This window comes from Pelodiscus sinensis, chromosome 3 (genome assembly GCF_052426305.1).
Source record: "Pelodiscus sinensis isolate ZL-2025 chromosome 3, ASM5242630v1, whole genome shotgun sequence".
In the NCBI taxonomy this organism is placed as follows: domain Eukaryota; kingdom Metazoa; phylum Chordata; order Testudines; family Trionychidae; genus Pelodiscus; species Pelodiscus sinensis.
The window spans coordinates 44,375,217-44,390,568 of NC_143054.1; the positions used below are offsets into that span (position 1 = coordinate 44,375,217).

Consider the following 15,352-nt stretch of genomic DNA (forward strand, 5'->3'; position numbering starts at 1 on the left):
CTCCATTGTGGCTGATTCGGTACACGCACAATGAAAAGACATTAACTGCTTCAAATTTCAGTATAAGCATAATGAGAAACAGCTAGATAGAACAGATAGAGGTAAAAGGTTTAAAGTGAGATGGTTAGCCCATTACTGAGTCATCTCTGTTGTTTCTTGAAATCAAACCACGAGTGTGTGTGTATGGTTGCAGTTGGTTCCCACATTGATTTATTAAGTCTCCTAGAAACTAGCATGAAATTTCAGACTTACCATTTCTTTTTAAATTAGGCTGATGCATCTTCCTCTGTCACTGACTTCCTTAAAGCTGAAGGCTTTGTGGTTGTCTGATAACCAGTCCCAGCCTTTGCTGATGTTCCAGACTGACACGGACCCTGAAACTGGAGAGAAAATTTTAACATGTGTATTACTTCCTCAAATGCCTTCTGAGCCCAGCTGCCAAGGTATGGTTCACTTCGAAAATCATTCCTACACACAGCACAACTGTCATCTTTAAAAATCTGTTATCTGGTATCTTTCTTATAGTGTTGTGCAACAAACTTTAGTTTATCATTTTCATTTAAAAATATCAGTTAATCATTCATAACGGTCCACATTTTAGTTGTTTGCCGTTAAAGAGTTTCTCTTCTGGCTTTCACTCTTTACTGTCTCAAAAGATTTTTAACTCCAGTGGTGAGCTGGTAAGTAAATTGACTTGCCTGCCTTCTACAGACTTATTTAATGAAAAGACAAAGAAGTAAACATCATAACCTTGTTTCCCACCTCCCCGCCTGCCCCGCAATCCATGAGCATTCAGAAGTTTATATCTCTTTTTCAAACTTGTGTTTGTAGCTGTCAAACATTGTTGGACAGTTAAAAGTTGAAAAGCTCTGAATCATGACTGGAAAGATCAACGTGAATTAATCGCACATATCATAAGCAATAAGCATTTGCACTCAAATAAGTTTCTGCACAGTATTTACATTATCGTCTTAAAAAAATAGGTGAGAGATTGGTGGGGTCAGTTAAATTACCCCACCTGTGTAGCTAATTCCTTCCGTGCTCAGGTGAGTGTTAAAGCCTGTTGCAGTAATTTCTGGATTGCTGCTTCAGTAGTTTGTGAAGGTTTGAGTATGCGTCCCAAGGTGTACAAGCTATGTATTGGTACTCAAGTACTATAAAAACAACAAGGAGTCCTGTGGCATGTTAAACACTAACAGATGTGTTTGGGCATAAGTTTTTGTGGACAAAGACCCACATTATCAGATGTGCATTTGACAAGGTGGGTCTTTGCCCACGAAAGTCTGTCTAAACACTTCTGTTAGTGTATAACGTGCCACAGGACTCCTCGTTGTTTTGCAGATACAGATTAGAATAGGCCAAAAGGGTAGCCATGGTACACTGGCAAGTTTTGTCACCAAAACTTTTTTGACAACGAAACCTGGGAGCGTTCATAATGCAATGTGACACAAGTTGTGACAAGTGCCCAGGTTTAGTGACAAGCTACGAGAGGGACTTTGTCGTCAGTAAAAGGAGAAGAGACGAGACAATAATGCAGCATGTACTAGAGCAGTGTTTCTCAAACTGTGATCCGCGGAGCCCTGGGGCTCTGCGAGACATTTCCAGGGGCTCTGCGAGGTTGACAAACTGGAAACATCGATAGGTACAACACATACAATCAGTGGACCGCTGGGGCTCCGCATAAATTTTTATGCATGTAAAGGGCTCTGGAGCCCAAAAAGTTTGAGAACCGCTGTACTAGAGGTTTTTTTGTCAAGTTTTTTGTCCAGTATGTTTCCTACAATGCCCGATTAGTCACTCTGGTCAGCGCTTTGAACTCCACTGCTCTGTACCCAAGTAAACAGGTAAACAGTTGTGCCCCTCCGACCTGGGAATTTTAAAAGCGATTTCCAACAGATATAGGAGTTCACAGCAAAGATTGTCATTCAAGTGGTGTGAAAGTAAGCTGGAAGCCTAGGAAGGTTGGGAAGCAAAGAGAGGGCTGATGGGACATTTTTCACGTTCCCAAAATGCTTAGCGCTATGTTATGTGTTTCCATAATGCTTAGTGACTGAAGGTGATGCCAGGCACTGTAGCATACTTATCCACATTGCTTTGCTCTTTCTATCAATGAGTGAGCTAACAATGTGGCCATGGTACGTTGACATAGGGTGGCAGAAAGACACGTTTGGTGAGTTTTCAGTTTTGGCGACATTTGCATGTTGACAGCATTTTTATGCCAAACCTTTCCAGTGTAGACATAGCCTTTGATTCAAGTACTATGGTGATTAGGAACAAATAAAAAGCTTAGTGTTGTCAGCTTCCACAATTTTATTGTGATTCTCTGTATTTGGTGCCTGTATTTGGCGCATAGATTACTTGAGAATCGTTTTCATTTAAAAACCAGAAAACAAAACGCTCTAGTGCCCATTGTTGCAAGGACGAAGATTGAAAATGTGAATCCTGAAGTCTAAAAAACCAGTAGGCATCTAAAAAACTCCAATATCTTATTTGTTTGGATTTAAAAATCATGATTTTTTAAAAAAAGTGATGGTTTTTAAGAGCCCGACTGTTTTTTTTTTTTTAAACTTGGGGATGGCAGAAGTGGAATCTAGATAGGCATTCCAGGCTGATAAGAGAAGGGGGTTTAGGCATGCTGGTGTGGAGGGGTTACTGATGGTCACCATCCACTTTCCTGCTAAGACCACATTTCCTACTACATCTCTTGTTTATGCAGGTTCAGCTTTTTGGATTACAAGCATCTCATCCAGTTGTTTAATATGACATGTAGCCAATGATGGACAATTGACAAATGATGTGCTATTATCTGTTGATTAGCTATAAATCTTTTGTCTTATTTCTAAGTTAGATTGTTAATCCAAAAGTGTAGAATATATGTGCATGGTTAAAATTCATATAATAAATGCTTGATAATGGAAAAACTGCTAGCTTTAATAAAATTGCTTGTCTGAGTGAGTGGTCAGTAGAACTTTTGTGTGGGATGAATAGATAATTAGGGCTTCTGACTTTCAGTTTTAGCTGATAACACTGCCAGTACAAATAAATGAAATCTGGTGTTTATCTAGTAAACACTGGAAAAAAGTTAGAAGTGGTTACTTGTATTTACTGACTTGTTTGCATGGAATACTGAGGCAAGCAAGGATGTGATGTGTAAAATTCATATTGCACAATAATTGGTCTGTGTAAGGTGCTGGAGTGCACTAAGGTTTCCTAGTGCATTTTAATGTAGTGCTATTTGAAACAATACTAAGATAAAGTGCATTAAGTAATATTACCAAGAGATTACCCATTACAGTAGGACACATTGGAACAATGCAATGAGTAATATATATTATATACAAGGAACCACAAACCCTGCACAAAGAAATTAATAAACCCCAAAGCCCTAGTAAGTATATGCTAGCATACTGTTCTCTCTTGAGAAGGTTCAGTTTTGTTTGTTTCCATTATAACAGATAATCTGCCCCGGTGTGGTGCATTTGAGAGCTTGGTAAATGAAATGTCAGATGAAACATGGAATGAGCGTGCAGTAAACAGAGTCAGTGCAATCCGCTTTTTGGAAGATGAAAAAGATGAAGAGGATAGTGAAATGGTATGTTTCTCTCACACACTGATACACATGTAGTGATTAAAATGCAAAAGAGTAAAAAAGTGTTTGAAATATCTACATCTTGCATTAAACATTTTTAACAATAGTAGCAGTCTTTTTATATAAATACCTATAGCAGAGCTGTCAAACATTGGCTTCATAGGGGTTTAAAAAGACTTTTTAAAATTTTGTATTGCTTATCTGCTTACATCAAATATAACTTTCAGTTCTGCTGAAACAAGACTGTCTTACTGTGAAAATTTTAGTCTTTTTTTGTTTTCTTTGCTTTATTTCTTTAGGATGGTTCCTTCCACTTTTCCAAAAAGCAGGCTTAGGAGTAGGGTTTTCTGCAGTATGGAATGTGTAAGCCTTTGACTCTGTGTCCTTTAGGCAGTAACTCTGACACCATGACATGGGTTCACATTAAATTTTCTACCCTCCTATCGTGTTGTCTTGTTCCCCCACTTTCATTACCCCTCCATCTCATGACCATGTGTATTGACACCAACATAGTGTCCATAATCAGATGGCATGTAGCACATTGGTGCATGCTGTGTATGCTGTTTCCCACTCAAATGAACGAGTATATTGGGAGCATCTGTCACTGTACTTGTGAGACCTCCATTAAATGGTCATTTCACACTCCTTGGAGATCAAAAATGTGAGGTGACCTTTGAAGTAAAGCCCTCTTCTCTAATGCCTTTGCTTCACTAACAGCAGCTAATTGTCGGTATTCAGACTTTTAGAGCCAAATTTTCAGCACGCCTCTGTGTCCCCACTAAACATGATGTTTATACCAGTTTTGCATGCACGTTTTCAGACACGTGCTGAAGCTTTAGCCTTCAGCCTTAATTTGAAGTGAGTCTGCATTAAAGCAAATCTAAAATCTCCAAACACGGGGAATTTCAGATTTATACTTGAGTTCAAGAACATCTTGGATGTAGCACTCCAGATATGCTAGCAGTATGGATTTATTCTGAAAAGTGACTTTAACAATCACTTCCCTATCAAATATGTCTCCTTACAAGCATACAGATATTTTCCTTACTGCCATCCCTGTAATTTGATCTGGGATCTGATAAACCAGAGTCTGTCTGATAATCCAGAGTAGTCCTCAGAACTAGGAGTAGTGTTTAGCAGACTAGTTTAGTCCCTTTGATATGTGCCAACAGTGTTTGCCAGGTGTTGGTTTCCACAGGTGTAGCTGATGGAAACTTAGTAAGCAACTTCTGGGAATGCACAAGAAGGAATATGCTCTAGTTTACTTTCCTTCAGTTGTGTAATGTGTAGAGGACTAATTGGAGTAAAGAGTAGTAAAATTAAATTGGGTCACTGAAGGCAGCATATGTGATTGGGGACATTTTGAGTAAGATGTCACTTTTCATAACTGAACCACATCAAGTTGTGAAATAAGAATTTTTAACTAAACTGAAAACTTTTGCATCTTATGACTGATTGATTTGTAATGAACTGGGAACAGCAGGCATTTTGAAACACTATTAAAATTCAAGTGCAAGATATTACTTGTGGATCTACAGCCTCTAATCAGTCCACTTTTGATATTAGAAAAACCTTTTTTTAATATAAATCAGTCTGTGATCCTGCCAAAAAAGTGTTTTATCCAGCTAGTCATCAGCTCCCAGTGTATGCCCTTTGTAGGTCATCAGTGGTACTGTGATAATGTAAAGCACATACATAAATTATATACACCTGCACATACATTCATGCTGCTACAGTCAGCATGATATAGAATTTTAAAAGAAAGTTTAAACTTTGTCCAATTATGCAAGTAAATTTTATCTTTTCATTTAGCTTTTGTCAACTTTCCTTGAACATATGCTAACATCCTTCTCTAGAAATGGAACCAAATTACTGAAAATAAACTGTTGGAATGTTCCCCCTCTTTCCCTTCAAATTCCCAATGCCTGTTTGACAACACATAATCTAATCCAGGTCTTGATGGAAGGCAAGCAAAACATCACACAAACATTTGCTTGCCAATATAGACACACCACAAAGAGGTGCTGTGGGATTTTTCAAAAGTATCTATGGCTGTAAAGGGGAAGATTGAATTAAGATATGCAACTCCACCTCCATTAATTCAAGATTCCGTGTGATCTCTACAGCGGGAGGTCGATGGGAGCTCACACTCCCATGCTAACCCAAACTCCGGAAGATTGATCGTGGTAGTGTCGATCTTCCCACAGTGAAGACATGACCTAAGTTTTGTTTGGTTTACAGAATGAATTCCTAAATTACTTTGCTGGTTTTATAAATCCCATCTAATTCTTTCATGCTTCCCTCCCTCCCTCCCACCCCACAGTTGGCAGCTATTTTTCAACTTCTGTTGGTGTGGATTTCAAATTAACAGATCAAATTAGTAAATTCTGTGCTTGGAGTCTGTTCCACCCCAACCCTCCCAAGAATGATTTCATCAAAAAGCTGCTATGAAATTACATATCTTAAAATTAACATTATGATTCTTAAAAATATGTGGTATTAAATGCTAAAACCATGAAAGTGTGTGCGTTTCAAAAAGACAAAAGCAAAACCGTTTACTCCACTGTTTGTTTTTAGAGTACACTTCTAAGGCGAGCCACTCCACATCCTGGAGAGTTAAAGAACATGAAAAAGACAGTGGAGAATTTACGGAATGATATGAATGCTGCTAAAGGACTGGATTCAAACAAAAACGAGGTCAATAATGCCATTGACAGAGTGACCACTTCTGTGTAGAGTCTCATCTCCAGGTTTTACCTCCTGTGTCTTCCCCTGCTGTTGAAATGTTCCTGTCGTCTTCTGGGACTTCATTCAGCCCCCTTTGTTTTTAACCAAAACCTATTCATCATCTCCTTGTATGTGGAAGGTGCTGCTCACTGGAAGAAAGTGCCTTATTTCAGCCAGGCATTGAACCAATAATTTCCAAATCAATATTGTACTTTTAATAGTTAAATTCGTTTTTAATAGGGTACAATACTGTATACATAGTGCTGTATTTTTGTCTTACATGTGGAGAAATATGATTTTTCCTAAGTGCTGTGGTATTTTCTTCCCAGTTGCTAGTTATGCTGGTGAGAAATACAGTTTTATGTGGAAAATGGATACATTTTTACTCTTCGGCAGCTCAGATGGTGTACATTTTAAAATTTTGTATAGAAGTTTCATAACAATATGGTGTATTTCATTTTTAAAAAAGAAATTTATCTTAATCGGTACATATTTTAGTATTGTGGAAGAGAACATGAGTTTCACAGACAGTTGTATTCATTTGTTGTTTATATTGCCCACTTGTGCCTTAATGTGTCTTGTATGTCAGACGAGTCTTAAAAGAAAACTGAATCCTTGGGCAGAAGAAGAAGTTTTAAATGGGGTGGCTGTCTGGATGTGTTCATTTCAAGCAGTAATTAACATTTGGAGTATTTTACATAAAGAAAAAAGAAAACTGATGTTTATATCATAGGATTCAAATTTGTGAAGCACAACTGTTTATTTTATTGTATGCTGAGGTGAGATTAAATGACCAGACTGCTACTGTTTATTACACAATGCACTCACACTTTAACTTAATCATAAGGAAACCTCTTGTTTTGGATGCAATGATGGATTGCAGTCACTATAAAACTCATGCTCTCACGTTTAATGTTGAATGTGCCATTTATAAAATAAACAGAACAAAATGCACTCTAGACTTTCAGAAGCACAGTATGAAACTAGTTTTATGTACTACACAAGAAGAATGATATTCTTTTAAAGTGCTTTGGAGGTTTTATATCCATATATAAAACCATAATAAAAATCTTAAGCCTCGATAGCATTTTTGTATCATTTAAATTGCTATGATAAATATTAGAATTGACTTTATCTGTACATTTCATTGTGCTATATGTTAATTGAGTGAACACTAGCTTTATGTTTGTATTGAAAGCTTTTTGGGGTCTTTTTGAGTGGAGGGCTTAGTAAACTTTGTTAAATTGAATTTAATGCCATGAAAAGTACCAGTTTTAATGTGTACCAGAGAAAATAGTCTCTTGAATGCAGTGCAAATACAATGCAAACAGTTACATTGTAAGGTTTCTCACATTGCTGTCAGTGTTCCTGGACTGTGACATGCAAATGAGACCAATTCATTCTCCATATATATTACATTTGTGGCACCTCTGCTGAGATTTGAAACAATAGTTCAGTTTTGACTGTATCTGTGTTGTGCATCTGTGTTCACTAAGAACTAATCAAAGACTGCACATGTAGACCGCTGAATAGCCTTTAGGTTCGGAAAAAAGGTGTACTATACCTAGGAGGTTCAGATGCAAGCCTGTAACTGAAATGAACAGACTCAAGTATGATCAAAATAAGTGTTACTACTTCAAGCAAGCTCCTCTGTACATTATCATTTGGAATTGAACCTGCTTGTAAACATTCAAATGTTTGAAAGGAAGACTTGAGAAACTTAACAGGAAGAACATTTTGCTAAGTTAATAGTATTATCAAGAATATGGAGTTTCTTCTTCAAGTAGATGCAGCTCTGGACTAGGGGCCAGAGATCTTTGCCCTGCACTACCTGTTGGCAAGTGCACACAGCCTTAGCCCTTCCTCTAGCCCAGGGATGGGCAATAATTTTTGAAGGGGGGGGGCCACATCAAAATTTTTGTAGTTGATCAAGGGTCACACTTTTCTATGGACCAGGCGGGGGTCTGGGATGGAGTGTCAACTCACAGGGATGTGGCCAAACAGGATTATGGATTCACTTCACAGCAGAGTCGATTAGGGATTGTTGCTTTTATTAATCTCACTACATCACTACTATTATAGGCTTAATACTGTCAGATGGTTACACAGCTACTGCAAAGAGACACGTCAATAAACATAGGCAGAGCAATGCATAAGAGAGCAGCAGGCACTTAGAAATGCTTACTCCCCTTCAGTCTGTGGGGACTCCCATTCCTGTTACCTCGCACCAGGCTGCCGTGGATGTGGCTCCAGCTGGAGGAATCCAGGGCACCCTCTAAGGTCTAGGTCCCTGGTGAGACTCACCGAGCACAGGACTCCCTATGCTAGTTATACTACAGTTGTATACCGAGTGTCTGCAAGCTCGCCCAACTCCACTCTCAATGTTCCCATGGGGCTGGGAACCAAGGTCAAACTAGTTTACCACTTAGTTTCCCAGTTCAAGGCATGGGTTAAAGCTGATAAAGCCCAGCTGCTGTTTGCGTTTGCAGGGTATAAGATTTTACCAGGCTATGTACAGCTAGGATGCAAACCTCCATCCCAGACCTGCTAAGCTGCAGGACCCACATACGACTTTTTATGTGACACAGAGTTTGGGTGCAGAAGGGAGCTCAGGGTAGGGGGGGACTGGGATGCAGGAAAGAGTGTGGGGTCTGAGAGGGCGTTTGGGTGAAAGAGGGTATTGTGAGGAGGTGCAAGAGAGCATTCTGACCTGGGGGGAGGCATTTGAGAGAGGTGCAGCGTCTGGGAGAGAGTTGCGTGTGGGGAACTGGGGTGTCAGAGGCAGGCTCTGGTCAGGAGGTGCTTACCTAAACAGCTCCTGGGCAGCAGCACTCTCAAACGGCTTCCCTGCTGACTTCCACAGTGCAGGTCTGTGCCACAAGGATGCGTGGGCCGGATTAAAAGACTTGGCAGGTTGGATCTTGCCAACCCCTCCTCTAGCCATACAAAGGCAGCACTGCTCTAACCCTCTCAATCACTGCTTACAGCCCCTGGCTACAGTGAGGACTCTGGTGTTTTTCACCTTTGTGCTTTTGGTCTGTTTGAGATTATTTTCTTGTATATAGTAGCATCTTATCTTAAGTTTAGTATTCAATTAGAGTAGTTGGCTGCATGTGTAAAGCTCTTACTGGGGTTCAAGCATTCTCCATCTCTGGAGGGGAGACGTGGGGCAGGAGGGCATTCCATGCAGTAATTCCTACAGATGGTTCTTTTGGATCAGTGAAAGAAACATTAAAGAGCTGTGTTCCACCTGTAAGTCATTCACAAAGCACTTCAGTGATCAGGCACTTGCAGCTGAAGCAGCATCTGCTGGTGCAGACCACGAGGACGCCTTCACATCTCCTTCAAATGATGTCACTGTGTTCTTTGGCTTTGGCATTTCCCCAGAGAGGAAGGGATCATTTTCCCTTTTCTAGTATAACTAGAAAGGGGTCCCATAAAACAAATAAGGCTCAGGGAGAATGCACCACACTTTCCAAGAGGAGTGCTGACTGGCACCACATTTTGTCTGGCATATAGGGATAGAGCAGTCCATCCAACTGCTCCCTGATTTACCACTCTGAGGTAGGGCAAGAGCCTGTGTCAACGTCTCCGTTCTGGCCATGGGGGTCTGTCTCCACTCTGACATACCAAGCAGCATCAGGCCTGTGTTGCCTCTGAGTCCTGGATTCTCCACTGGTTCAGGAGTTCTCTGGTGCCATGGCTTCTTCCAACTCATCCTACTTTGTGCTATTATCGTCTTTTGCCTGCATCACAAAGCTGCTGGGTTTGTCAGCACCACAGCTTGTACTGCCCAGGCTTCAGACACATTTGTGGCTGATGCAAGGCCAGGCACCAAAGGTCTCATTGATGCTGGTGCATCCTCGGGCATCATTGTTGTCTGGGCAGCAGGTCCTTTTGAGTTCAGGACTGCCCTTATCCTTGGTATTGGCACCTCTCCCAGTATCAGCAATAGGAACATGTCTCATTTGGTACCATCAGTGCCCAGTGCCAATCCCCCATTCCTGGTTGGCACTGATGACCCCCTTCCCATATTGGGCATCAGAAGAGCCTAACCATTTGTTTGCTCCATTGGGGCTGGCTTCCTCATTGTTCCCAGAGAATCTTCAAGACTCTTCCAGATCAACAGATAAGCACCACAGAGAAACTTTGCCTCATCATCAGTCTTGAGATTTGGCATCTGTCCCACAGTTGGGTCAGGGGCTCTTGGTCTGATGCCTGATGGCCGCCATTGTCTTATTGGTATGGCCCATGGCCTTAAAGTCTTTAGGACATTTTTGGTCCATAAGATCCTACTCCTTGAGTTGCTCCAGAATCAGATTGCTGGTCCTGAAGGTGGCTCCATGTGCCAGTGTGTTCTCTTCACTCAATCCTTACCGACCAGGGCACCAATGCTTCCTTAATAGGTTGGGGAGTGCATCTGGGATCACTGAAAGTCCAAGATCTACATCTGAACAGGAAGCTTCTCTGCTTGTCAGTGTCCTGGAGCTTCCTGCCACGTATGCTACCTGTCAGCCTCTTTCAGATCACTTCAGAAACTTGGCTGCGTACATCCTTACAGACAATACACTACAGCATGCTCTATCAGGAGGAGATCAGGCCCTGCCAGTTTTGCATAGGGGAAGATGGTGCTTCCATGGTGGATCACTTGCCTTGGTCCAGAATCATCTGGCAAAACATCTCAACATAAATTTCTCCCTTAATCACAAAAGATTGCTAAAGCCCAGTGTGCTACAGTTCGTTTTTGCAATTTGGGGCATCCTAACAATCAACCTGTTTGCCACAAGAGACAAAAAGAAATATCAACTGTTTTATTCCCAACGAGGGTCTCAGTTTGGGCTCCTTGAACAGTGGTTTTCACTTGAGCTGTGAATTAACTTTCCTGTATGCATTTGCTCCAATTCTGATTATCTTGCAGATTTGTTCTCATGCTGTAATTGGACCAAATCAAACTCGTTCTCCTTGTTCCAGCATGTTTGGGACAGTGTTGGTTTTCTGACCTCCTTGTGCTATTGGTTCAGCTTCTCATATTCTTTCTTTGTCATCCTGACTCCTGTAACCTGGTCTGTTCAGTTCCCTGCGTCTCACAGCATAGATGCTGCATAATTAGATGAAGCAGAGGATCAATTGTGAAGGTGGTCTGGCAGACCTTGCTCAGTAGAAGAAAGCTGTCCATCAGAGCAACCTATTTGACTAAGAAAGTAGTTCTTGATATGGCATGAGCCTGGTAGGTTCATCCATGACAACTTAGAAATATACATTACACTTCACTCTTCTGGTCCTGTGTTTAGTTTTATGAGATCCACCTTTCATCTGAGCATCCATGTGAAAGCCACATTTTCAAACCTCATGGTTGTGAGGTTGTTGATAAATCACTTGTCTCCCTCTGCCCATTACAGCCTATCATTTGCATGTTTTAATACTGTCCTAGGGGCTCTTATAAGTCCTCAGAGCCTCTGGTAACTTTTCTCCATATGGTAGAAAACTGCCTTCATTATGGCAATAACATGTGCAAAGTGGGTGGGTAGGTTGCAGGTCTTGATAGTGGAGCCCCTATATGCAATTTTCTAAAGACAAAGCAATCCTGCATCTTTGCTGTATTTATTTGTTTTTGTTTTTATCCAAGGGGTTTCCCATTTGTACTTGAATCAAATGCCACATTCAACCCCTGAAGAACAATGTCTTCACATATTGGCTGTCAGGTGATATTTAGCTTTTTATCTAGATACAACAATTTTTTCCACTCCTCATCTTATTTGTTCATATGCAAACCAAAGAAGGGTCAAAGGATTGCTTCACAGATGATCTCCAGGCATTAACTTCCTGTGTCAGGCATATAGCATGTGAAGTAGCCCAGGCCATTTCCTCAAGGGGTATGAGCTCGTTCCATGAGAGCCTGGGCAATGTTAAGGGGGTTTGAGTGACATTCCTACACTGTATGCTTGTGGGGCTGCCACTAGGTCTTTAGGGCATCAGAAACCACAGTAATATTACTGCTGCATCTAAATCAGATGTAAACTTTGGGAGCAAGTTCTGCTGTCCCTGTTGAAATAAACTCTGAACGCCAACTCCTACATCTATCCGAAGAACAGAAACCTATTAAAAACAATAAAGTTCCTGTTCATGTGTTAATAGATTGTCAGAGGTCACCCATCAGTCTTATGGGCCTCAGTAGGCCAAAGCCTTTCCAATCCTTCTGCAAGTGGTAAGGCCCCCTGTGTGTTAGCTGGGTCTTGAGTCACTTTAAACTCAGGATATTTAACCAAAGATCTTTCTTTGTTTATTGATCTCTGGAGAATCTAGAGCTAGTAAATGGCAGCCTGTCCCCATAGTGGGGCCTCTTTAGAGGTGTTGCAGCCTGAGTGAATTTACCTCTCACAGTTCTTAATTCTTGGAGGAGCTGTAGTCACCCTCCTGAATGGAATTACATGCAGTCCTTAGCCCATGATGCATAAGCTTAATCCAGTTAACTCTTCCAAAGACATTGCAGAAATTTGCCATATCTGTCTCACATGGTGCATGCACATTGGTGGAGATTGCAATTTAAAAGCTCAGGGTTTATTTTTGCTATGGATAATCCTATTGTGGCAGGTTCTCAGTGATTATATAATTCATTTTAGCATGTTTGGGTTCAGCATGCTTCGTGCAGTTCTTAGTGTGGCTGGTTGATGTGAACAAAGCCAATAACCATGCCATCTTGTGCTATGAATCTTTCCTATTTCACAACTTAGGTCTGATTAAGCTGCATTGCTACTTTGATAGGAGGGCACTTAAAGAACATTATGGGCGGGTATCTACGCAGTCCTGAGTAATTATAAAATCTCTGTTCTGGCTTTTTTTGCATTCCAGCTTCTAGTACTTTTGGGTCTGTTGCCCATGTAGGATAGTATTGGAAGCGAGGCCAGGTCTATGCTACGGAGACAAGTTGGTCTAAGCTCTGCAATTTGAGTTATGTCAGTAACGTAACTCAAACTGATATAGCTTAGATTTACTTACTGTAGGATCCACACCAGACAATGTTGACGGAATAAACTCTCCTGTCAACTCCCCTTACTCATCTCATTCTGATGGAGTACTACAGTGGACAGGAGTGACTGGTGGTTGATTTAGCAGCTGACCCACTAAATAGACTCTTGAGGGGTCGATCACCATAAAGTCCAAGCACTTCTTTTATTTTTCAGGAACCAATCACTGGTCTGCATTATAGCTTTAGCACTAATTTAACTAAATTGGAGACACTCTAGTCTAGAGCGTGGATTCAATTAGGCTGATCTGTTGGAAATGGTATCTTCCTTTTCCTGAGAAGAGTCATGGAGTTAGTATGGTGTATGCTGTTCTAGTTAAGTGATTTGCACACTTTTTTTATTTCAGTTTGATTGTAAAGCACTTTGAAATTTATCGTTAAAAGAGCTAAACTAGTGTACATTCCTTTTGGTGAGTAGAATGCTATGTGCATTTATACATAAAATGGAAAGGGAGTTTGCTCTAGAAAAATACCTTGCAAAATTAAAACCAGTTGCATATTTTCACATTTTTAAAATATAAAGTCATTTTAAAAATAGGAGACAAGCAGGTTGGAAAGCGAAAATTTTTATGAGGTTGGTTATGGATAACAAAATGTGCTTCATTCCACATGTTCTAGATATTTGCAAATTCACTGTGTTTACATTGTATGTTGATTTGCAGATGGAGTGTTATCAGCCTACTGCTGCAAAAGTTTTTCTGTCTCTCTTTAATCTTAAAATGTAGATTAGTTGTTCAGCCATTCATCTCTTTTGAATAATTCATGAGGTTTTGTTGTTTTGCGCAGATGATTTATAGCAATATGTGGCACTTGCAAACCTTTTGGCAGATGGAAATTTATTCCTATAGAGGACTTATTAAACAGATTTTATCAAAGTAGCTGCACATTATTTTACTTATGACTCATAAGGACAGTTTGTCCTCTTAACAAATGAGGTTAAAAATGTATTGTAAGAATAGTGAAGGTTAAGATTTTGATACCACTAATTTTAGTAAAATTCAAGGACAGGTTTCATGCAATAAACAAATCAATGGAAGCTCACAGAGGCGGAGGCAGAAAAATGTTACGGAGTTCTTTGGAACTGTCCAAATTCATGACTTTCAGGATCTCTGTGACGTAATCTTATCCTTAGGGATTGCATATAAAGAAAACACAGGGTAAGAGATGGAGATTAAGAGCCTCTGACTAGTAAAGGAGGATCATTTAAGTAGAATAAGAATAAGTAAAAAGGCAGTTTTATAACTCAACGTGGCATGCACACGTTAATAAAGGGTGTGAAATGGTAACTGTGTTTGTGTCCCATAATGAAATAAGCTATGGTGGTTCTAAGCAAAATGTTTTTCAATAATTTATTTTAAATTTCTTGAACAGAACTACATCCAATGAGCAAAATATCTTTTGATATTTAATAAAAAAAATCTTTGAAAAGTTTTGAACACGGAATTAGGAAGCAGGAACACCAATTCTGCTCCTGAATTATTACAAAAAAATCAAACATCAATTAATGTTAGGCACTTAAATCCATACTTGACGTTAGGCATATTAGGTTTGCCATGTAACACCTGTGCGCCTTGGTTTCTTCCATTTGTAAAATAAAGGTTTAGATGCTGATCTTATCTGGGAACCATAAAGTTAGCTATTGTTTGTAAAATATTTTTAAGGCAAAAACTGCCAATACTGTGCCAGCTGGTGATTGTCTCAGAGAAAGACATATATTCTATCCAGTCAATAAATGGCAGCTGTAGTAAGATTTAAGTGCTAACGAATATTCAATTATAATCCAATGCCATCAGGAGACATGTACTACCCATCTGGTTTTGATACAGTGTAGTTAGTATAAGTACTAACTGAAAGTATTGAGTAATCCGGTTGTATGCCTGGCTTTGTACAATATGTAGAGAAAGACACAGTTCTGTGCTCCAAGGAGCTTGCAGTCTTTAGGTTTTGAACCTGCAAAATATAGGACACTCCTTGTTTCCCATGCAGGACCTTCCATTCCTACTGTGCTCAGG

The 15,352-nt window shown here is 40.1% G+C and overlaps 1 protein-coding gene across 2 annotated transcripts in view; it reads left to right on the forward strand.

The window, feature by feature from the left end:
* Positions 1–15,352, forward strand: part of LRRC1 (leucine rich repeat containing 1) — a 146,876-nt gene that overhangs the window by 108,500 nt on the left and 23,024 nt on the right. Inside the window, exons 12-14 of one of the 2 annotated variants that reach the window (XM_075923612.2) lie at positions 271–443; positions 3,456–3,592; positions 6,167–7,400. In XM_075923612.2, the coding sequence (XP_075779727.1) occupies positions 271–443; positions 3,456–3,592; positions 6,167–6,325 (469 nt within the window). In that variant the 3' untranslated portion in view covers positions 6,326–7,400. Of the gene's footprint in view, positions 1–270; positions 444–3,455; positions 3,593–6,166; positions 7,401–15,352 lie in introns of those variants that run through there. The other variant, XM_089777084.1, reaches the window with a different exon arrangement.